The 25,472-nt window shown below is 39.7% G+C and overlaps 1 protein-coding gene across 2 annotated transcripts in view; it reads right to left on the bottom strand.

The window, feature by feature from the left end:
- Window positions 1–8,978: 8,978 nt before the first annotated feature.
- SLC27A6 (solute carrier family 27 member 6) overlaps window positions 8,979–25,472 on the bottom strand; it is an 87,515-nt gene continuing 71,021 nt past the window's right edge. For both annotated transcript variants that reach the window (XM_075543097.1, XM_075543098.1), the window contains 6 exons: window positions 24,197–24,391; window positions 18,240–18,330; window positions 16,448–16,643; window positions 15,371–15,468; window positions 13,204–13,334; window positions 8,979–9,407 (listed from right to left, as the gene is read on the bottom strand). In XM_075543097.1, coding sequence (XP_075399212.1) covers window positions 9,231–9,407; window positions 13,204–13,334; window positions 15,371–15,468; window positions 16,448–16,643; window positions 18,240–18,330; window positions 24,197–24,391 — 888 coding nt within the window. In that variant the 3' untranslated portion in view covers window positions 8,979–9,230. The remainder of the gene's footprint in view (window positions 9,408–13,203; window positions 13,335–15,370; window positions 15,469–16,447; window positions 16,644–18,239; window positions 18,331–24,196; window positions 24,392–25,472) is intronic.

The following is a 25,472-nucleotide window of genomic DNA, read 5'->3' as shown; positions in this document are numbered from 1 at the left end:
TCTGATTCAGAGAAACCCGAAAGGACAGGGTAGAAGCGCCCTCTTAGGTTTCCAGGACTAACTCTTTTCAGGAGTGAAAAACCTCGTCTAGCTCTCAAAATGGCACTCACGGGCTTGAAGCCTGTACCCTTAGATTAAAAGTCTGATGCTCACTGACTGAGGTCTTGGGCTCACTTGAAACCTATAACATTATTCTGTTTCAGTAGAATAATCAGTAATCAATCTTATTATAAATTATAAATTTTTATCAAAGTATGGATATCAATATTTATTTTTCCTTAGTTTGTCTTTAATTAATATTATTAATAATGCTCCAAGTTCAGTGTCCTCTGACATAAATCTTTATTCATGATTGTGTTAGTTTTGGTACATTAGAGAAACAAATTTACAGAAACTCATATGCACAAGAGAGAGTTTTATATAAAGGGTAAGTGTACATTAAGAAAGCATCCCAACCAAGTGTTGCCGAAGCCCACAAGTCCAACATTAGCCCGTATGTCCAACACCAAACTAGAGTTCTTTTCCATCTCACAAAACACACACAATGATGCCAACTGCAGGAGGAGACGAGTCAGTGAATGTATAAGCATCTCAGCACTGGCAGGGGTCTCCACAGCTGCTCCAGCACCCAGGGTTGCATCAGGGTAGGTCCATGTGGCTTCTCCTCAGGGATGTCTCACAGGAAGTGAGCCTTGCCAGCTGCAGCAGGGAACTGCTAAGGCAGCTGCACCCTGAACTACTCAGGCAACCATCACAAAGCAAGAGACCTGAGAGCTACAAGGGTGAGGCTCACCGAGTCATTTATCTCTCTGCCCTTCTATGAACCCCAACTTGGCACAATAAACTCTATCTCAAGGATCAAAAGTATTTTTGTATGTGGGTGTGTAGAAATAGTTGCAGAGGCAAGTTCATGCACTTGAAAGATACTATTTTCTAGAAAGTTGCGTTCATTTATGCTCCCACCGATAGTGCCTGTAACACTCCTATTTCTAATACACATCCAGGTTTGTAGAAATACAATCTTTTTAGTTTTTCCAGTCGGATTGACAAAAGTTATCTTCTTTCTGTTTGAAACTGCAAGTTCCTAATTAGAAACCTGAAGGTTTGGACAGTTAAACACTTGGCTGCTAGCCAAAAAGTTGGATGTTGAAACCTACCCAGCTGTTCCTCACAAGGAAACATGAAGATCAACGTCTGTGACGATCACAGCCCAAGCAAGCCAGCAAGCCAACCTTATGGGGCAGTTCTACTCTATCGTGTAGGGTCTCTGTGAATTAATCAGCATGAACTCCACACTAGCAAACAACAATAACTATCTGAATTTTCCATTGGATTTCCTTTGGATTACCCTTTTCTTAGCTTGACAAGGTCTGTACATGTTTTTGATCGTAGGTGATCACCTCTACCAAATATGTTGAACTTCCTTTGGCTCATTGAAGCTGAGCATTTATCTGATTTTCTTTCATGTTCTCCCTGCATCTGGAAGCCTAGACATTGCATGATGAATCTCTGTATGGAAGGGGGAGGGAAGCAGAATCAGAAAGAGGGAGCAGAGGCTCTGTCAGATGTCCGTCTGGACAGCATCTAGCAGCTGGGTTCGATTGGATAAGGTTGCAGGGTATCTGCTTTAGCAGCAGTTTTCTGACTTTAATTCTCCTTTTGCTCCAACACTCAAAGACCAAGTCAATTGCCATAGAATCAATAGAGACTTGCAGTGGCTTTATAAGATGGAGTGTAAAGTCGGAGGCTGTAAATCTCTACAAGAGTTTAAAAGCTTCACCTTTCTTCCTCAGAGTGGCGGTGAGTTTGAATGACCGACTTTGAGGTTGGCAGACCATTTCACCACTCACTACACCCCCAGAGATCCTTTACCGCCCGTTTCCTGACCATAAACTGGTTCTGTACAGCTTACATGGCTTGTCCTAAAGGTGACTGATAACTTTATGTTTTCAGAGCTCATGATATCCGTAGGAAAGTATTTCTCATCAGACCACCACTTCCACCGAATTAATCCCGACTCAGCAATAACACCCAACGCTTCTGAAGCTGTGAGTATTTACTGGAGTAGACAGTCTCTTCTCTCTCTGGAGTAGTGGTGCAGTGAGCAGTCCAGTGCTTAGCCTAGTTCTGCCAGGGCTCCTGTTCTCAACGGAAGACTGCACATTCACCAGTATCTTTAAATGGGTTTATTAGCGTTTGATATAATTATTAATATTGTTGGATTTAGGTGTTCCTTTGAACTGTTTACTTTTTGTTTGACCTCATTGGTTTTTATTTTTCTGTGGCACATTTTCTAAAATTTAGTTGGTAATTATTAAATACTTTCATATTCCATTTTAATATATTGTAGACTTTTTAGAGGTGCTTGAGTTGTGGCCAATTAACATGGCCTTTCTAGTCACAATTTCTTATGTGATATACTATAATTCTGACTCCAAATGCCTATGACTGTAACATATAGTATAGTACTGTACTAATGGACAGGATTCAGGTGCCATCGAATCAATGTTGACTCATAGTGACCCCCTGTGGGTTTCCAGGAGTGAAAGTGTTGACCACAGTAGAAAGCCCAGTCCTTTTCTTGAGCAGGTGCTGCTGGTTTTGAACTGTCAACCACGCAGAATGCAGCCCAGCGCTTAACCGCTACACCACCAGGGTCTTTATACCGACACCATCTTAGATTGGCTAATGCAAATGGAAAAAATAATGAAGTCAAGAGATGAATAAAAATTTCCAAAGGGCGGCTCGAGAAGACAAAGTAAAATACTAGAGTGAAATATACAAAGTTCTAAAGTTGGAAAACCAAACAGGAAGCACAAGCTCAGCAAAGTTCTTGAAGGTTCTTGAGTTCTTTCAAGCCTCAAGTTAACCATGTTGGGGCCCACTATTGAGGGATGCAGGAAGCACCAACAGGAGAGGGAAGGAACACCTTTCCGGAGGTACACATGAGCAGGAACCCAGGGTGCTAGGGAAGAAGTTCTAGCTACACTGAAAGCACTAGCTGAAAACAAGACTCCAGGAATTGGCGGCGTAACAATTGAATTGTTTCGACAAGCTGATAAAGCACTGGAGGCACACACTTGTCTCAAAACCAAAGAAAAACAACCCCAACCCCACCCAGACTCACTGTCATCTAGTGCATTCGGACTCAGTGCAACCCTCCAGCACAGGGCAGACCTGCCCCTGTGGGTCTCTGAGACCGTAGCTTCCTCACTACCAGCCGGGGTGCTGACTCACAATGCTAAGGGAGTCGGAAGGCCGTCTCGGGAGTGTTTTCAAATTGTGGACCTCTGTAGATTGCAGCCCAAGGCATAACCACCAGGGCTCCTGCAACTCTTAAGGAAGTCGAAATCCTTCTCCTCGGAACAGCTTGTGGTTTCCAACCACTAACCTTGTGGTTAGAAGGCCTATTCATAACCCACTCTGCCGACAAGGCTTGCCTCTTTCGTTTGGGTTTCAGTTTTTGTAATACAAAAGCAGCTTAATATCACAAAACAGTGTTTTTCTCCCCTCATTAAAAAAAAAACATTGTGTGTGTATGTGTGTGCTTAATTTTAAGATTTTTTTTCCCATGTAAAAGTAAGAAACAACCATCTAAAAATACAAATATTTAAAATCCATTCAAATCTCTGGTGAGTAACGCATCATATTGAAAACAAATCAACTCCAACTTGCTCCTATGGGGTCCATTCCAACTCCCAGGACCCCTATAGGACAGGGTAGAACTGCTCCTGTGGGCTTCTGAGACTGTAACTTTTTACCTGGGTAAAAGCCTCATCTTTCTCCCATGGAGCTTGCTGGTGGTTTCAAACTGCAGAACTGGAGGTTAGCAGCCCAACGTGTAATCACCGCCACCAGGGATTCTCTACTTCGTATTATAATGAAGTAAAGGAAATTATTCTCAACAGCCATTTATGAATTTTTAATTATTCAGATTGATAGAGAAGGTCAAAGGGTTAGCCTGCTAGTAACCAAAATACTAGGAGGGGAAATCCATAATATGAGATTCAGTTGGTTAAAAATCCAAAATGCAACAGCACCTACCCTTGCAGTAAAGATTCCTTAAGCTTAATCAGCAGGGATGACCTGCCCCGAGACGTGTCCGTATAGACACTTTCCTAATGATCATCAAAAAACCGATCTTCTCACCATGCCCATTGCATCCCATGACATTGTAACAAGCCGCTAATCTCTTCCTGTCATCATTGTCAAACAACCTGCTTCTTGTGTATTAACTTGCAAGGTCAGGACTGAACTCTGAAACCGCTCAGAGGAGAAACCTGACTGATTTCGTTCTGCGAGTACTTGCAGGAATAGAACCAGAATTTCTCACATCAATCTGGTCTCTGTGTTTGGCTAATATAGTGACAGGCTTCCCAGACCCCTTGCAGCCTGCAACAAAGTCATCTAAATCTTCTTATAAAAAGACCACTAAAGTATCTGGAATTAAAAGCAAAATCTTATTTTATTTCCCACCATCTTTTCTGTAGCTCACAGCTGGGAGAGGGGTGCCCTGGAAACTTCCTGAGCTGCAGAGTTTGAGAACAAAGGTTTTAGCGCATTCTTTACTCTCTTTGTTTCTTGGGAGTCTCTGGGTGATGCAGTTACTGTGCTTGGCTATTAACTGCAAGCTTGGCAGTTCCTGCCAACCAACAGGTGCCTTAGCAGAAAGACCTGGCAGTGGACTTGTGAAAAACCAGTCACTGAAATTCTGATGGGGTGCAGTAGTACTCCGACATACATGGGGTCACCAGGAGGCTGAGTTGAACCCTTGGACAGCTACTAATACACACATATAAGATACTTGATTGGATTTTTAAATATTTACATTGCTAGATGATTGGTTTTCATACAGCAAAAAATGTGGGAGCCTGAACTAGGCAGATTACGTTGGTTTTATGGGTTCCACAAGTTTTCCACCTTTGACGGTGCAGGTTTAGCACTCTCTGTGAGGCTTAACACTCTCAATAGTGGAATATAGAGCTATGGATTGTTCAGCGTCCTTCAGGCAATGTCCACAATTCCATGAAGTTATAAGAGAGTTCAGAAATCCCGATCAGAGAACAGGACATAGCAGACCCACTTGCAGGGATATCTGTAGGTCTATTACCAGCTCTCAGGTCCCTTGATCCCCACAGCCCTGGGAGGCAAGGAGAGGAGGGAGTTTACGCCCTGGCTCCAGGCAGGGAGAACTCAGACACTGCAAAACCCACTGACCAGGAAGCTGAGCTGTGCCTGCTGCTCCATCAGCCCAGGAGCCTGTGTGGTGTCTGGCCTGATCCTTAGTGCTCCCTTCCGGGTGTGCTCCCCTCACCAGATACCCCAGGACGAGGCAGAGATGGGAGAAGGGATTGGAAAGGCAGCCTGGGGAAGGAGGTCAAGCGAGGGAGGGTGAGTAGGGCTGGAAGAGTTTAAAATCCATAAGTCCTGGTGGAGGCAATTCCAGCAGAATGGAAGGAAAGCAAATCCGCTGGGCGGTGGGAGGGGGCAACTGGACAACAGGTGCGTGGGGACGGGCGATTGCCGCTGTCACGCAGGACCACTGGCAACCAAGGTAAAGTTTTCGCAGTCTTGGGGCAGGCAGTGGTGGCGCAAGTTCTGGGCCTGATTGGTGACCGGTAGGACCGCTCATCCCTCCTGTATAAATAACATGGATTTCCTACAATGTCTAAAGCAAATCAGATCTTATTTAATGTCCGGATCATGGACAGTAAGGCCCACATGTCTGTATTTGAGTTTTCCATCTCCGACAGGTTTCTAAGGGACCTGTTCTTATTGGTTCCCTCCCCACTTTGAGTATTTATTTTATCTGCTAAGTATTTGCTATATGTTATAAATAATAGTGAACAATTTCCCTCTGCTTTAACGACTGTTTCTAGCTTTATAAATTTTTATTTTTAAAAAAATCACCTTTTGCCTTACAAGTTTTTAATTTGATGTGCTTTTCTTTTTGAATCTGTTGTTGTTATATACTTCACAACAAATAAAGTACTTTAATTTTCTGTTGAACTTTAGAAATTACATCTTAAAATGATATTCCCATTTAAAACACATACACACACAATGAGGACAAGAAAAGCACTGTGTGAACACTGCAGGAAGGGTTCAAGGTTATCCTCATCACCCCTGGGGTTAGTCAGGGCCAGTCCTGACGGACGGTGAACACCCGGTCTTCAGTGTCTCAGACACAGGAGACCCTGACTCCAGAGACCTCGATATTCCATTGTTACATCTACATGCAGTACAGTATTTTGAATTAGGAGGCAAGTACATGTGTAAAGGTGTTACTCTAACAAACAGAGAACGGTTCAAAGAAAGCAGCTCTATTACATGGTGGGGGAGGAAGGGGAGTAATAGCACTAGATTTGTGGTTCTATTTTATGGCTATAGCGCTGATTTTCGCTTATTTTTGTTTTTGTTTTGGTGATGCAAGTTTTCTATACAGAGAAGAAAAGGAACCTCCTGGCCTCAGTGTTCTATAAAGAATTACCTAATACTTACACAGGTGCCCCGCTGGGCTTTGCATGCGCCTGCTCTGCGGCTGGGACTAATGCTGCTGTGGAAGTCAGGTTCATCTGCATTCATTTGAAGCATTCCTTTCCCTCCTTCCTACATTTTTCTTTGCTCATTTAATTCCGCCTGCTTTCTATTTTCCAGTAAATTTTCATGTGCCGATGACACATTTTCCTTTTAAAAAATGAATTGTTCTCTTCATAAGATTTTGTTTTTAATTAGAATATAACTGGAAGGGTGGGTGGTATTTGTTTAGTTCACCAAAGTGACCCAATCTCCTCAATGTTTAAAGAGCCAGATACTGGGAGAAAAAAAAATCAAGATTTAGAATAGCTAGAGTGTCAGTCAAGCAACATGTATAGATATATAAAGAGATGCTTTCTTTTAAATGTAAAAAGTTAGGAAGAGCCCAATTATCAATATAAAAATGATGAATCAATTTATTCACTTAGTACTTTTAAGTGAAGGAAATAAATCATTTCAAATTTCATATAGTGATGGGTATGCTTTGACTTATTTATTTTTCTATTTATCATGTTTTCTTGTGTCTTTTTACCCCTTTCAAATTCATTTCCTGACTTTTACCAAATTTATTACATTACCTTTTTTAATTTCAACATCTGACCTATCTCTATGCAGTGCAACTGTATTGTTAAACTTCACCTTTAAATGTGCTTTAACATCATGATGTTCATTTTCAAAAGATAATAAACATGACCATCTTCTACTTCTTCAACCCAAAGAAACTCTTTATCATGGAGGATACAAGGGCACGACAGATTTTCCTCTTGGTTGTACAGGGAACTGGGTCGATGGGTACATAAGCTCCTTGTTGAGCATTTCTACATGTTTACCTTCTCAGTCCAGACCCCAAACTCCCTTCTACAGAAGACAGCTTACTGCACTGAGAGTCATACTGTCACCCTAGCTTTAAAGCACCACTTGAGCTAGGATAATTGACAAATACTCTGTTGTCAATTTTGAGACTTATGAGGGAAAGGGTCGAGGTTGGCCGGCCGATTGGGTCACAACTTGAGGACCTCATTTGGAGGCGCTAAGGAGATAAATAACTTGATGGAGGCCGGACAGATGCTCAGTGTCCACAAGACATTCTTCTTGACAAGCCACTTGGAGACAGGCTAATGACAGCCAGAGCCTCAAGCTGGAGAAACCACGTGGAGACCCTTGCCAATGCTGAGATGCTTACACCATCACTGGATCCACAAGACTTTCCACCCACTGGCCTATGATCATCCAGCATTTGGCATCATTGCATGTGTTTCGTGAGTCCAAAGAGGAATTTATAGATTGGTATTGGACACATGGGTTAATACCAGACTTATGGTCTTGATCTGCACTGGCCTGGGATGTGTTCTCAATATTCAATTGCTCTTGATTTTCAAGCTCTTTTTTATACACATATGAGCATCTATGAATTTGTTTCTCTTGTCTACCCAGCCTATTACACTCTTCCAGCTTGGGAGAAACACGATTGTTGATATTACAATATTCTTAGGAGTTTCCCATTTAGCTATTCACTAACCAGTTCAAAATCCCAGCCCTTTCTGACTCTGATCTTGGTATTGCTGCCAAGGACCTACCCTAGTCCACTCTTTCCTTCTGTTAGGTTTTATTGTCCATTTGATCCTATCATTTTCCAAATAAGCATACGTACTTCCGTCTTACAAGTTTTTTCTGCTTTATGGCTTCACAATTGATATTTAGCCTATCATTTTATACCATTTTAATGTGAGTTAAAAAAGAGGATATATGTATTTAACTTCCTGTGTTGGCAGACTGCCCCATATTAACCAAAAGCAGAGACCAGGTTGATTCCCACAATTCTAAGGGGATCCAAGCAGTGCTTGCCGGACGGAAAACAGGCAGGTCCCTCCTCTGATGTGTCGCAGAGTTCAGTGCTGACCCTCCAGGTTCATATACGAGAAGCAGCTTGGTTGCTTACAATGTATCTGGTTCTTACAATGTACCCAGGATGCAGTGGCTACTGTAAGACAGCAGGTTTTGCAATGATCATTCGGAAATTATCTCCACTAACATTTCTCCAGCGGCCATTTGAGCACCATCTCCTGAAGCCTCATATACCCTTGTTGATATAATTTGGGTTAATTCCTTTTGTTCCGGAGTTGGAACATCCTGCTGAGTAAGCTTAAAAGGACTTTTTTTTCTGTAAAGGAGAGAGTTGTTACATTATGTATTTTTAACAAATTATATCTTAAATTGTTATATTTCTAGTATCGATTACCAGCAGGCTAGTCCTTCCACTTCCCTACATCACTCTGACTACAAGTTTACCAGTAAAAACAAGAGAGAAAACCACCAAGCACATAAAACCATTGAATTTTTAAATTTAATTATAGGACACATAAAAATCAAATATTTGAGTAAAAGTCATTTATTCAAAATTAGAATTTTTCAATATTATAAAGTACAATCTTCGTGTCTAAGTTGGTAACTGTTAAATATTTACTTTAAAATCTTTATAAAATTAAGGCAAGTATTTAGGTATGTACTGAGTTCAAAAATGGGTTAAAATCTATTAAAATTCATACCACTTAAAGCTATTAAATTTCTTGCAGATTAACATAACATAATATATGCTAAGTTAATGTTTCTTTTCCCCATTTCATAATGAAAAAAATTACTTCCTCTCTCACTGCTTATACTGAAACAAATGAAAATCCTAAGTGTACAATACTTTAAAGTTTTACTTCCCCTAACATAATTTTTTCATAAAGTTCTTTGGTCAATGGAACATAAGATTTTTTCAAGTTGTCCATAAAGTAAAGTGGATCAGAAATTTTCAGGGCATTAAATCCTTCTTCTACCAGCCAAAACTTCTGTAGTTTAAAGGTGCCAGTTGTTTCCATTTTGTCCTAAAAGAACAACCATGAGGAATCCAATAATTTGATATTATCTGTGGTAGTTATAATACATTTATCAATATATTTAGATAACCTAGAAAATAATTTTATATATTTTATCACTTTTATATCTAATGAGCATACCTTTATTTACTAGCGATTTCTTTAATCATTAAAAAAATTCCCTCTAGAACATTTAACTATTCTGTTTGATTCATGTTAAGATTATCCATTACCCTATACCTATGTTCTTGACACAATAGATGTATGTATGGATTGTGATAAGAACTGTAGGAGCCCCCAATAAAATGATTTTAAAAAAAGATTATCCATTAGCATTGAAAGTGCTATTGAAATAAAAAGGTTGGGAATTTCTTTATAAAGAGTGTCATGGAGATAGAGAATACCTCTCTTTGAGATTCTAGGGAACAGAACAGCAATCTTGCTGTAACTGAGAGGCCATGCACATTTTTATGAGTCTCTTGGGCATCTTTGCCCATATGTGTAAATAAATCCAAGATTTAAGCTTCACAGAATTGGATGTGTCTTGGCAGCTAACTGCAAGGCCAGCAATTCAAAACCACCAGTTGCCCTGTAGGAGACAAAAGCTTTCTACTCCCATAAAAAGTTACACAACAGGCTCAGAACCTCACAAAGGCTGCTCTACCCTGTCCCATAGGATCACCATGAGATAGAATTGACTCCATAGAATGATTTCTTGGGGTTTCTTTTAAATTGTGCTAAATAGATTTCTCAAAAGTCATTGCTTTAGTCATTCATTTTGTCAGAAGTACCTTTCCCCCCTTTCACTGCCGACTCCAGGTGATTTATTTCACTTGGTTTGTCACCTTAATCTATGACTGTTGCTCAGCATCACTCGTGGTGGGAACCGGGTGAGCACACGATGAACAAGAGTCACCCTCTCTGCGCTTTCTAGGTGATTAGCATTCCTAAAATATTTTCAAAAAGTAATATTGTGTCAAAATATGTCTTCTGCTTAATGAAAGTGAACTTTCAATAAGTTACCCTAGGGGGAAATGTTTAAACTAGAGCAGTCAATCAATCAATTCTCTACTCCATCCAAATATATTCCTTGGTGGGAGGTCAGCTGGGCACATGGGAGTGTGAGGACAAAAAGCCAATAAAAGAGATATTTGTGTTCGAATTGTTGGATATCTTGACTGTGGTGGTGCATATATGAACCTTAATCAAGGACAACGTCACCGAGAGGAATTACTGAAACCCAAATGAAGGCTGAGCATGATAGTGGGAAGAGAGGAAAGTAAAAGGAAATAGAGGACAGAACTAGGAGGCAAAGGGCATTTATAGAGGTCTAAATACAGGCATGTACATATGTAAATATATTTATATATGATGATGGGGGAATAGATCTATGGGCATATATTTCTAGGTTTAGTATTAAAGTAGCAGATGGATATTGGGCCTCCACTCAAGTACTCCACTCAATCCAAGAACACTTTGTTCTATTAAACTGGCATTCCATGATGCTCACCTTCCTGACATGATCGCTGAAGATAAATGAGTGCATAAGCAAATGTGGTGAAGAAAGCTGATGGTGCCTGGGTATCAAAAGATATAACGTCTGGGGTCTTAAAGGCTTGAAGATAAATAAGCGGCCATCTAGCTGAGAAGCAACAAAGCCCACATGGAAGAAGCACATCAGGCGACCAAGGGGCGTGCCAGAGGAAAAAAAAAAAAAGAAGCACATCAGCCTGCGTGATCATGAGGTGTCGATAGGATCAGGTATCAGGCATCAAAGAACAAAAAATCATATCATTGTAAATGAGGGGGCATGCGGAGTGGGACCCAAAGCCCAACTGTGGGCAACTGGATATCCGCTTACAGAAGGGGCGTGGGGAGAAGAGCCAGTCAGGGTGCAGGGTAGCAACAATGAAACAAGTTTCCTCTAGTTCTTAAATGCTTTCTCTCCCTTCCCCTTGCCCCCGCCCACCACTATCATGAGCCCAATTCTACCTTACAAATCCGGCTAGACCAGAGGATGTACATTGGTACAGATAGGAACTGGAAATACAGGGAATCCAGGACAGATGATCCCTTCAGGACCAGTGGTGAGAGTGGTGATACCGGGGGTGGGGGGTAGTGGGGTGGGATGGGGGTGGAGGTGGAGGGAGTGTGGGCTGGAAAGGGGGAACTCATAACAAAGATCTACATATAACCCCCTTTCTAGGGGAAAGACAACAGAAAAGTGGGTGAAGGGAGACATCAGACAGTGTACGACATGACAAAATAATAATAATTTATATATTATCAAAGGTTTGTGAGGGAGGGGGTGCAGGGAGAAAGGGGAAAAAATGAGGAGCTGATACCAAGGGCTCAAGTAAAAAAATATTTTGAGAATGATGATGGAAACAAATGTACCAATGTGCTTGACCTGGATATATGTATAGATTGTGATAAGAGTTGTACGAGCCCCCAATAAAATGATTATAAAAATAAATAACTTAATTAAAAGTTTTTAAAAAGATATCAAAAGTGTATAGAAATTCTACTCACACACACACAGATGAGTGCAAGTAAAACTGGAGATATGGGTTGACTGTATCAATGAATCAGTATTAATATCCTGACTGTGAAAATAAAAGTTTTATAAAATGTTACCATTGGGGGAAATTGGGTAAAGTATACATAGGATGAATCTGTATTGTTTCTTACAATCACATGTGAATCAGCAGTTATCTTAATAAAATTCTTATTAAAATATATTGCTTCTGCTTTCATTCACTTACCTCTACTATGTCAGATGTTTGCTATAAGAATAATCTGAGACAATGCATATGAAAGCTCTCACAATGTGATGCGAATGAAATGTGTTTCTGGTTGTGTGTCCTATTGGCCATTCAATGATTTGCACATGACGATGACTCAGTAAATTCTTTAAAAATGAACATAAAGTCTTCTATTGCTCTTTTAGGCATCTCAACCCACTATCATGGCATCGATTCTGACTTAAAGTGAGCTGTTAGGACACAGTAGAAGTGCTAGTCTGGGTTTCTGAGACACTGCTTCTTTAAAGGAGTAGAAAATCTCATCTTTCTCCCATGGAGTAGCTAGGTGTTTTAAACTACTGATAAACACATGACCTACTACACCAACCAGGCTCCTTTTGAAGTACTGAGTAGCAATATAATATACTTAAAAAAAACCCTGCCATGGGATATTGTTAACAGATCATGAGTACTAGTTTTGAAAAATGATATTGGCAGCACAGGATTAAATAAATGAATGGCTACTAAATGGACAAGGAATATTAGTTCAGTAGCTGAGTAAATTGGCGTTCTAAGAGGAGAGAGCCTCATTGGGGGGGATGAGAGTGCAAACTAAAGCAAGAAAGCCTAGAGCCAATTGTACGTAGGTTGTGCACCTAACTTGAGATGCCTTGCTGTGTACTTGTGGTGGAAGCTAATTTTAGGCACAGCTCATCAACACCCTAAGACTGTTCATGTGAGAAGTGCCTTGGCTTTCCACCGTCACTGAAACCATCACTGTGCTGTGAGATTCTGCCTGAGCAGGAAGAGAGCATTCTATTATTGGGCCTCAGACAAAGATACCCTTGCATCTCATCATGCCCTCTTTTACAATAATGCTTCAAATATGGAATAAATTAGCATCAACTCTACATCCCATTGCTTTTTCGTGATTAGTTTTGAAAATTTCCCGTCTGAATAAAATGCACACATTATCTGAAGGGTGTCCTGATGCTTTGTAATTCAATCATCTCCTGGTATCCTGGCGTTACCTTTGATACATAAATTCAGAGTTAAATTACCTGAAGTCTTAAAAACCGTGGGCAGGCATAACCTGGAAGAAATGCTACAACGTGGGCATAAACTTTTTCCAAGTCTAATGACCTATTTGGTTTTAAAATAATTGAAGCCATTCCTGCTTTTCCTTCATAATCTGAAAAAAAAAGTTTAAAATAGTATCAATTTTTATGAATACTGCATTGAAACATTTAAAAAGCTGTCTTATTATACACTAATTTTCACTAATACCACCATCAAGTCCAGCGCAGTTAACTTGATTCTCGCCCATGGCAGCCATAGAGAGGTTTCTAAGGCTATAATTTTTTACAGGGGCAGACAGTTTTTCTTTCTCTCATGAAGCAGCTGGTGTTTGAACCATCAACCTTTTTGTTAGCAACCCACAGTCTAACTCATGGGCTCCTGAATCACCACAAATACAGACAGTAACTTGATCCATGCAGTAGCAACACAGGATCATATACACCAATGTCTGCGTCCTTCCCTGAAACTGTTACATAAAACCAGAACCAAGCCCACTATTATTCAGGTGATTTGGGTTCGCAGCTATCTTCTGAGTTACAGGACGGTGCAGCTAATCGGGGTTTTCTTGGGTATGAATTGTTATGGAAACAGATCACCACGCCGCTGTTGTGCTGCTCTGCAGCGTGGGTTCAAATGGCCTCTCTGTGGGCTCGTAAACAAAAAGCCGAACTCACTGCCATGGAGTCAATTTTGACTCATCGTGATCTTACAGGGCAGGGTAGCACAATCTTGTGGGTTTCCCTGCCTGTAACTCTTTATAGGGGTATAAAGCTTCATGTGTCTTGCAAGGAGCGCCTGGTGTTTTAGAACTGATAGCCTTTTGGTTAGTAGCCCAACTCAGAGCTCACCGTGCTAATAGGGCTCCTAGGTTAGTCAAACATAAATCATGCAAATCATACTCCCTCCAAATTTAGTAACAGAGAAGACAGGATTGCTTATTCTATAGAAATGAAATAAATGCAAGAGAAAATATTATAAATGACCTATAATTTATATCCTACCACCACAAATAAAGAACATTAAGACTATTTATTTAAAGGTAACCAAATTCCAACAAAAGAGCCCTGCTGGCATGGTGATTAAATTCTGTTATTAACTTCAAGGTTGGTGGTTCAAACACACCAGCTGCTCACGAGGCAGCAAGACGTGCCAGTCTGCTTGCACGAGGAGTACAGTCTTCACAGAGCCGTGGAGCCGTTTTCTCTGTCCTGTAGGGTTTCTATGAGCTGGAACAGACTTGGCAGCTGCCAGTTGGTTATATACACACACACAGAGTCTCACGTAAACATGCATGTTAAGCATTACTTTCAACAAATATGCTTTTTATTTAAGAACATGGCAACTGGTATTTCCATAACTAATTTCAAAGATTACTGCCCCCTTATCCTGTGACCAAGGACTCTTTCCAATGGGTCAGACCTCATGTGTTTTTCAAAAGTTGTAACACCCAGTGATTATTGAAATAGAATTCCCCTTTCTCCACCCATCCCCACCCCACCCCCCCACTTCCTGAATGTCTTCTGGACCATTTCAATTGTAAATAAGACAGTGAGAGGGAACAGCTGTCTTGTGACTTCAGAGTGGTCCCTCCTGGCATTCCACTTTCACTATCACGAACAAATCTTCACAACCATAATTATAAAGATAAATGAGGCCAAACAGATTAAAAATAATCTTTTAAAATAAATCAATTGTGAAACATCTGGAAAACTCACTGACTTTTGGGTCTTGGAACAAAGGCCTACCTTAAGTATAAGTGAGTGTGATCAGACATTTAAACTACAACATGTTCTTGTTTAGTGGGATGTATAAACACCAGTTATAAAGCGGAGGGGGGGGGCTAGACTATAGAAAAGGTGCGAAGCTATTTTAAAACTGTGAGCATTGACCTGAATTTTTAAGATTTACTAAAAAATGAAAACAAAAGCAAATCACATTAAAATTCTGGTTTTTTTTTTAACTTTTCTTTAATACTATTGGTAAATAGTATTTCCTGCAAAGATGAAGACTAAGACGTTGGTTGTCTTATGATTGGTTTATCTTAATATTTAAAATTAAAATGTTCTGTCAGTAAGATAGAGACAATATTAAAGAATGGTGGTATACTGTACTCTGAAAATCCTTTCAAAAACTGAAATATATTCATACCTGGCACTGCCACACCATACACATTTGTTTCCTGTATGAAATCCAACATTCCAATAACATCTCCCACCTCTGTGGTTGCAACATTTTCTCCTTTCCATCTAAATCAGAGCAAATGCCAATTACTGAGCTGTAGTTGAGGAGGTAGGTGCCCCATTTTACCTTTAGTCCTTCCATTTGGCTCTGTGCAAGGACCTAGTGGCCAAAGATAATGAGTGTTTTCAAAATAAAGGGCATTTCTAAAGAAGTGAGTGGTTGGTAATTCAACAAAATCAGTGTCTGCTTCTAGTTAAAATTACTTTTTCCATGTTTAGCTGGTGTAGATCGCCTATTACAAAATGCCGTGATATAAGGATAATACCCCATTATTTAGTGATGGAATAATTTAAATGCAAAACATTATTTATATCTAAATTAGGGATATAAAAACTGAAAAATGAAACTACAGTTGCATTTCAGTATATTGATTCCTTTTAAGTTCTAAATATTAATTAGCTCGGCTCCTCTAGTACATAGGAATTAATATTTTACTTTAAGTAGACTACCTTTCTATATCATGGATTTATAAGAGAATAAGAAGGTAGGAGCTAGGAAGTACTCAGATAATTCATTAATTCACTCAAATGTTTTCTGAATTTGGTTGCTCAATTCCAACTGTATGCCCCTTACTAGAACTTTACTAGTAAAGCAGCATAAGTGAACAAAGTATTTTTTAGGAATTAAAAAAAGAAAACTCTGCTATTTCAATTATTTTGTTTTTGCCAGTCGTTCAAGGATTAGACCACATTTGACCAAATTGAGTTTTCTGTTTAAATCCTGGTATTATAACCACCCACCTGTTATAGATTCTTCCAAAGTAGTTCACTGATTTGGACCACAGTGATTTCCTACAATGGTTATAAAAATTTGATTTGTGATTCAATCTAGACACACATGGGGGACAGATTTTGAATGGGGTGGAAACTGTGCAGAGAAAATGCCTGGAGGTCAAAGAGCGTGTGGCCTGCAGCATTCCCATAGGGCCCTGCACAGAGACTGGCTCCCAGTCATAGAATCACCAGTGCTTTCGGTGTTTCATACCTGAAAGTGTCCCCAGTCCGGTCCCAAAAGTAAAGGAAATCTTGATCTTCCACCATTAAGTCTCCCGTGTTAAAGTAAATATCGCCCTTTTTAAAAACATCACAGAGCAACTTCTTTTCTGTGTACTTCTTATTCCCAGCATAGCCAAAGAACGGGCTCTTGGCGTTCACCTGAGCAATTAGGAGGCCAGGTTCCCCTGTGGGAGACAAAGAAGGGAATTTTCCCACCATCTGATCCAGGCTGCTACCTGACGCAATCATCCACCTCAATTACATCTGGCCAACAGAACCCGCGCTGCCTATCTTACGTTGCCCTGAATGTACTTTTAATACACTTGACCTCACTTACTCAGGGGACAGTGCACCTCTTCACAGCTTGCCACAACCACAGATTATTTCTCAAACCAAAGGGGAATTGACTATTAAAAAAGATATATTACATTTCTTTTACATACTAGGTGGATAAATAAATAGCTATTTTTTTGTTTGGGGGATTGTGTAGATATCCATCCTAATCATAATGACAACTCTATAAAAAGCATCATAATAGTAATTTAGTGAAATGATGGTGGCTGTCGTGCTTGTTGGGCACATACTATCTGTCAAGTGCCATGTGCGGTTTACAGCTACCTTCTTTATTCTTCACAAAAAACCTCTAAATTTTGTAATCCCCATTTCATAGGAAGCATTAGGATGAAGTTGCTCCATCCCAACAGATAGAGAGAAATGAATCTCTAGAACTCAGTCAAGTCGCTATGATTTTTTCAAAAAAGGTTTTTATAGCATATTATTTCTCTTTCCTTTAAAATACTGTTATAATTTAAGAAAATGTTTTCTCCCTGTGCGATGTTATTCTGGAAATCCTCAGTTAGAGGATTTGACACGCACAAAAAAAAAACCAAATCAGCAGCCCTTGTTAGTTTTATTTATAGGTCGTCACATCTACTGAAATCATTTTCCAGCCAGGCTTCTCAAAAGTCACAGAGTGTTTGTCCAGTACTCTTCACAGTAGGCTTTGCTTGTAAAGACACAGTAGCCACGGGGTGGGTTCCAGCGAACTGCCAAGTGATACATGCCATTCCAACCCTCTAGTCAAGTCTCGCTGCTCCCCTCTTCTTGACATCGTGGCTTCCAAGGGCACACCTGCCACTGACCAAAACCAGCCTGCTCTGTTGGCTACAGCCAAGGCCCTGTCACCACTCACATCATTGTTAATGTCGCCTTTATTACTATGTAAGTACTCAATCTCTGTGCGTATATTTCTACTGGTCACTTCGTATTTGCCAGGAACTATTCTGAGAGCTTTATATGTGTCTAGTCTAAGCCTCGTGGAAAATCTTTAAGGTAGGGCCTTATCTTATCTTCATCTTACAGGTGACAAAACTGAGGCAGAGAAGTCACTTGTCGAATGTCCTTCATGCTACCCTGTAAGGCAGCTGGGACACAACCAGTTCCACCTGCCTTCAGAGCTCACCTCCATTTCAGTTTGCATTCATTTATAGCCGCTGGGGGGACAGGTGTTAAGGGTTGGTCACTAACCAAAATATTGGTCCTCTCATATTTTTCTTAAGGTACCACTTTTAGTTTTGTAAAGGTCACTTCAAATTTTACTAATTTACCACCTAAGTGGCCCACTTGAAGCTCATAGAATCTAATTATTAAACATTCCCATCTGCAGTACAATGCTAAACAAGTCAAATTACACAGTAGAAATAACCACCCATCCCCCCCTAGATTTAGTAGTGAAAAATGTGCTTTGCTTGAGGAAATATCTTCAAATACAAGAATCTTACCTTTTTTCACACTACTGCACCAGCCCTGCTCATTTCTAATGGGCGTGTCTTTCTGAAAATCATATTTTATCAAGTCAAAAGAGAAAAAAAGCTGCAAAAAAACCCACAAACAATCATTTAGTTATTTATGCAATGGTATTTGCTGATGGTAGAATCTGTCCTGTAAATTAAATTAAATAGATAGAATGTAGACTTAATAGAGTAACTTTATGAAAAATTAAATACATGAAGATGGAAATGGAAAGTGTTTTCATTTGCTTATGTTGTCCCTCACCTTAGCAAAACACTAGTAATTTTAATTATGAACGAATGATATCAATGCACCAAAACAATTCACATATATAACTGCATACCAGATCACTTTCAGGCCATACTTTATTTTTGGCAGCATTTTAAAACCAAAACCAAAATCGACTGCTGTTTAGTCGATGCTGATTGATATTGACCTCGTTCCCCGCTCTCGCCATGTAGTGTTAACTATGAATCACCTGTCCCTACAACTATCCCATACTTGATGTTCCACAAGCTATCAGGAGGAGTCAGTCACGCTTGGCCAGGAGAAAGGGGAATCCCTTCAACAAGAGGAATTGACACAGTGGCTGCAACCAGGGACTCAAACATACCAGTGGTGTGAGGACAGGCCATACCAGTGGTGCTCCAGGACAGGCCGTGTTTGGTTCCCTTGTTCAGAGCCATTGTGGATTAGAGCCAACTCCATGGCCCTTAAGAACAACACAAGATCAAATATTGAGTAATCTTCCCTAAACCTTCCCTAAAATCACAACGAAAAGTTCAGAAACAATAGCAAAATGAGAGCAATGAAAGAGGCAGCAAAAAATGAATATTTACTCTGGACATGAAGATGTCTTATTAACACGTAATCTTGCATCTCATCGGTCCACTTTCCAATGGCTAGTCATAACCAGGGTGTAACTAGAATCACAATCTATCTTTAGAACTAAAATACAAATGAGAGCAAAGTTTAGCCATTGAGCCCCTTACATTGGACCACACCAACCTCAGCCTGCATGGCCCAAAGCCAGAAAAACTCGGAGACGACCTGCTACCACTGCTGATTTCTCTAAAGGGTTTACAATAGAGAGTCCTGAATGGAGTGGGAGAAAAATGTGAAATAAAACTTAAAATCAGAAAAGAAACCAGGTTTTCAGGTCTGGCGGAGACTGAGAACTCCCAAGGCTTAGTCACCCTTCCAGCCTGAAAATTACTTCCACCCGTGGGTCAATTCTCAGCCAAACAACCGACTAGCCAATAGCACACTACCACCAGGGGGGTATGTCCTTAGAACAATCAACCATACAAAATCAAAAGGGCAGCATTTGCCCTGGGATAAACCTCAGAGGGCAAGAATGGACAGGCTAGAAGGGCAAACGGGAACAGTAAATTCACGAAAGCAGTGGGAAGAATGCTGTTACACTGTAGGGGTTGTAATCAGTGTTGCCGAACAAAAGGGGATGAATTGAAAAACCAGTGTGCTCTGTAAAGCTTAATTCAGATAGCAGTAAAAACACTGAAAACAATAACAGCAAACACACCATGAGGGAAATGAAAGGCAAAACATCAAAATATATTGTTATCTTGGACACAAACATGCGTTATTAACATGTAATCTTTGTCTATAACTGGCATGATGGGAGATTGGTCGTCTTCCAAAGGGCTCGTAGGAAGGCATTCCAGAAGTTCTGGATCTGCATTTGCCATCCTGACCGAACAAGGAGAGCTCTGTTCGTTATCTATTCCCTTTGCTCCTGTTTTAACATTTTACTTACTGAAAATTTGCCCAACTGGTAACATCAGCTCTCATGCTAGCTTCTGATCAATTTGAAATGATGCATGTGGCGAGATTCTCTTCAGACCACACTCCCGTGTTTGTTCTGAGATATAGTAGCTACACGTGATACTTACAAACTGGGGAGAGTATTGCATTTGTGTTAGTCCTGAAGCCTATCTAGTTCCCTACCAACGCTCGTAATTTGTTTAAGTCCTTTAATGTGGAGTTTGTTCTTCTCTGTAATATCTTTTCCCCCTTGGAGCTAAGCATGTTTACTTTTAACTCCTTCCACTGATTCTTATCGTTCCTGAATCTTTCTTCTCTTTAAGCTCCTATTGCTACAACAAATGCTGTTGCAATTTTAAAAGCCGGTGGGATCGTGTTTAACTTTCTTGGGGGCATTTTGGAATGTTTCCTCTTTTAATGTACATTCATATGTTTAGTTTCTCATTATTTTCAAGCTGTAGTCCCCTTGTAAATTCTGTTGTGGGATGACTTGTGTGCCTTTGAAAGATGGACTGAAGTTCCAATGTCCCAGTAACTGTGAATGGGATTTTATTTGGAAATCGAGTCTTTGCAGATGTAATTCAGTTAAGCTGAGGTTATACTGTCGGGGGAAGCCCTCAGGCAACATGAGTGGTGTTGTTAAAAGACAAGGAAAAGAGACAGGGACCCGCACGCCTCCAGGAACGCCAGATGAAAGTAGAGGCAGGAACTGGAGTGAGGCATGGGGAAGGCAAGGGAGCCCAGAAGCCAGGAGAAATGCCGAGAACGGATTCTCCAAGAGTCTCCAAGGAGCCAATCTGGCTAACAGCATGCCTTTGATGATCACCTAGCCGCCAGCACAGTGAGAAAATAAATTTCTATTGTTTTAAACAATTCTGTTTGTTGTAATTTGTTATGGTAACCCTAGGAAACCAATACACTTCCAGATTATTATCTCTAGATGAAGATTGTAAATAAAGGTGAAAGCAGTTCTAATTTTTACTTGGCCTTGTGTTCGCAAATACATTGCCACTCATTTTAATGTAGTGCTAACTTAGGGTACGCATGAGGAACCCATCCTTTGTATGGCTGTTAGGTGCCTTTGAGTCAGTTCTGACTCATGGCAACTCCTCTAGAACCAGACGAAAACTCTCTCTAGAACCAGACGAAAACTCTCTCTAGAACCAGACGAAAACAGTCCTCATTATCACTGTTGCCGCCACTATGTCAATCCATCTTGCTGAGGGTCTTCCTCTTTCATTGACCTTCACTTTGCCAAGCATGATGTCCTTCTTCAGGGACCGATCCCTCCTGATAACATGACCAAAGTGCGTGAGACGAAGTCTTTCCATCCTTGCTTCTATATTTAATATTAAATTTAAATGTAGCATACAGGAAGGATCTTTAAGACTCAGGAATTCTCATCTTTCTTGTCATTTGTGATGTTCTTTCTCTTCTGAGAGGCTGAGATAGTAAGTGGAAGTCTTCATTATATATATAATTATAATTTAATATACATTATATATATATATATATATATATATATATATATACTTATCAAACTATCAAAGCTCCTCACTTCATTGATGAAGGAAGATTCTTGGCTAAAAGATTTAAACTACCTGCTATGAATTGAATCAACATTCCAATGAAATCATGGCAGAAATGCTAAAATCTTTATAGGATTGGAAACATTTGTTTGCTTGTTTGTTTTCTAAACTAAAAAAGATGTGTGGATCAGAAACTTTTCAGTGGAATCGGAGCAATCATAACTTCTTGCGTGACTGTTGGTGTTTGTGGTCTGACAGGGAGCTTGAAACATTAGGGTCATAATGCAAGTCAAGCCTTTAATATAAAATATACATTTTCCTCACAGTACTGTTGGATAATTACTTAGGAATGACTCATCGTCACTAGGAAGGCTTAATCTGAATACTAAATTTGTCATGGAAACAGTGCAATAAATTGAGAAAATTAACCGCAAAAAATGTAAAACTCAGTAATATCACCACTTACATTGCCAAATACTTTTGCTCAGAATTTGCAGGTGCATTTCTGAGATGAAAACTAGACCCTCAAAATCCTAAATACCGAACAAATAGCTCACCTCTGGAAGTCATTACATTAGATCAGTTTCCACCAAATCTGAATAAGTTGCTTCACTAAGAAAGCAGTTGCACCTTGAAAAACATGGCAATGACTTCCAGCCACTGCAGAAAGAATCAGCACAGACACGAAACCCAAATACAGAAAACTTATTTTATAAAACTGTTAAAGAAGCTGGGAAGGTACATAACTTAGAATCACAAAGATTTGCACCATGGGATTCTTACAGACACTTTAGAAAGCAGTCTGCCAACGGAAGTTGTATCTCCTTGGGAGCACCCTATAGAAACTTCAATAGTAGCGCCATTCTGCTTTCAGAGACGACAGTAGGCCACAGATAAAACATAGCGCAAGAGAAAAATTAGTGGCCATGGAGACTTTCTCCCAATATGTATATCTATGCCTGGCATCAGGAGCCCTGATGGCACAGTGGTTATGGCTTGGGCTGCGATCTGTCTGCATGTTCGGGAGTTTGAAACCACCAGCAGATCCGCAGGAGAAAGACAGGGCTTCTTAACTCATGTAAACAGTTACAGTCTCAGTGGTCGCTGTGGGTCAGTTTTGACTCGATGGCAGCGAGTTTGATTCCTCAGTCTGTCTAATACCTGTCCTTGCAATTTTCATATGTAGGACGTCATAAAGGGAATTTAGATGTTGTTGTTTCTATTCCCCAGAAGTCTGTAACATTGAGATTATTTGCTCTTCAAATATTTCGCAAATTATGGAGAAAATTCTGGAATTAAAGGAAGATATTTAACTATTATTCATTTCAGTGTGATAAACAATTCTTTAATCGGATAAAATAATCCTTAGTGCAGGAGAAATCTTATATTAATTTGACTACTGTGTATTTTTTGAGAAATTTTCCCATTTTAACTTATAAATTTATGGCTATGAAATTATCCAGCATATTTGTTAATGATTGCCTTAATGTCTAAAGCTTCTGTAGCAATATCATTCCCAGCATCAGTTATTGGTGCCATTTCTCTCCCTATCAACCAATGTCAATTTTTAAATGAAAAAAAATCACACTTTAACTTTTTTGACCCTCATTACTAAATCTTCTTCTTCAGTTTCTTTTCAATGAACTTATTTATTTACTTAAAAATTAATTTCCAGGGATGGATACATAGCTCACTAATTTCAGCTGTCGTAGCTGAATCCACAAGTTCTGAAGTATAGTATTACTTTCTGACTTAGTTTGGAAAGCTCTCTAATTTCTGTTCTTCGATTATGAGACTTTGGAACTATTAACTTTCAAATACACAGGAAATAGTCTAGCTGTCTTTATCTTATTTTTTCCTTAATTGAATTGTTGAGAGAAAACAATTCATAGGTATTAAATCTTTTGATTATTTAAGAATTCCTCAAGGGGCCTAGGGAATTTTTAAAATATTATATATGAGCTTGAAATGACTATGTTCTCTTTAGCTTAGATACAGTGTATTATATAGGTCCATTACATAAAGTGGTTTTCTTACTATAGAATTCATTCTATATCAGTCAGGGATTTTTTACAGTTTGATTCATCAAATACTGAAGAAACTGTTATGACATGTGCTATTGTGTTTTGAATTTACTTATTCTCCCATGAGATTTATTGGTTTTTCTTTATATATTTTTGAAAAATATTTTTGTTGAGTATAAATTCTAATTTGACTTTCCCCACCTCTGAGCAGCGTAAAGACAAGTTGACCACTCTTTTTATCTTCTATTTTTGCTGTTGAAAGATCAACTGTGAGCCTTTATAACAGAATTGTCATTGGTTATTTTGAAGATTTCAATAGCTTGTTGTTGTTACATGCTATAGTGTTGCTTCAAACCCATTGCAGCCATATGCACAACAGAACAAAACACTGCCCAGTCCTGGACCGTCCTCACAATTGCTCCTCTGCCTGAGCCCATGGCTGCAGCCATGGTGTCAATCCACCGCAGACGGGCCTTTCCCTTTCCCTTGTCCCTCCACCTTCCTAAGTATGAGGACTCCCAAGGACTTCCCAAGGATTCTCCTGACAGTATGCCCAAGGTATGCAAGACAATGTGTATTTCTTTTGTAAAGTAAAATAACTGTACTTACTTTGTAAAACCAATTTGTTCTCCCAACAGATCCGATTTTCCCAGTGTGGTTCATGAAACAAATGTTTCCTTCAGTTGCTCCATAAAATTCACACATCTTAATATTTCCAAATCTGTCCAAAAATTCTCTCCATACATCACTCCGCAAACCATTTCCAATTGCTATACGCACCCTGTGGTCCTTTTCACCTTCTCTCTGTTAGGAGGAAACATTTCATTTGCAATTGATCAAATTCAATTCTAGATGCCTTTGTTATTGTCATTGCTGCCACTATTACCACCATCCAAATGGGAAATAGCCTGGAAATAACTCACGTGTATGCACTAAGTGAAGGAAAGTAAAAAGAAGGGGAAATCCAGGAAGTCAGTGCAGAGCTGGGTTTACAAACACAATTCTAAACCAGAGTTATACGGATTTTTTGTTTCTTTGTTTTCTAATATCTCAATATCTGGGGAAAACTTCCTAAATTTTAGATTAAGGTTTTTGTTTAGTGGGAGAGGGGTCATGTAGAGATCTGGTGAGGAATACATCATACTTTAGGAAAAAGCATTATTTTAAAAATTTATAGAGACTCGCCTTTTTACATCCAGCTCTATCCATAAATGCAGGTCATATGACAATCATATGTATCTATATTAGAATGTGATTATTCCATTATTATTTCTAGTTCATAGTTTAGAGTTAAAATCAAATTAAAAAAAAAACAAAAAACAAACAAGTTAATTCCAACTCATGTCTACCCCATGTGTATCAGACTCGGGCAGATCTTCAGGTGCTTCGATGGTGGCTTGTTAGGAAGGGGATTGCCAGGACTTTCTTCCAAGTTGTCTTTGGGGGAACTCAAACCACCAACTCTTTTGGCTAGCAGTGAGGGTGGTCATTGTATGCACCACCCAGGAATTCCAAGGAAAATGTTACTATGTCTTATTCTATTTTCAAAACACACTGTGCTAATTGCCTGAGTTATACTTTACCCTCAAATTAAACTATGTTACCAGTGTGGTCATGATGAATTCATGACTCCCGATAGTCTATCTATATACTCATTAAGAAGCACACCAGCCTGTGTGATCATGAGGTTTTGAAGAGACCAGGTAACAAGCACCAAAGAACAAAAAATCATGTCGTCGTGAATGAGGGACAGTAAGGGATGGGGACCCAGTACCCATCTGTAGACAACTGGACATCCCTTGCAGAGGGGTAGTGGGGAGGAGATGAGTCATTCAGGGTGCAGTGTAGCATCGATGAAACACACAACTTTCCTCTAGTTCTTAAA

This window comes from Tenrec ecaudatus, chromosome 2 (assembly GCF_050624435.1).
Source record: "Tenrec ecaudatus isolate mTenEca1 chromosome 2, mTenEca1.hap1, whole genome shotgun sequence".
Classification (NCBI taxonomy): Eukaryota; Metazoa; Chordata; class Mammalia; order Afrosoricida; family Tenrecidae; genus Tenrec; species Tenrec ecaudatus.
Note: the sequence above shows the minus strand (reverse complement) of the source record. Positions and strands in the feature narration are given on the sequence as shown.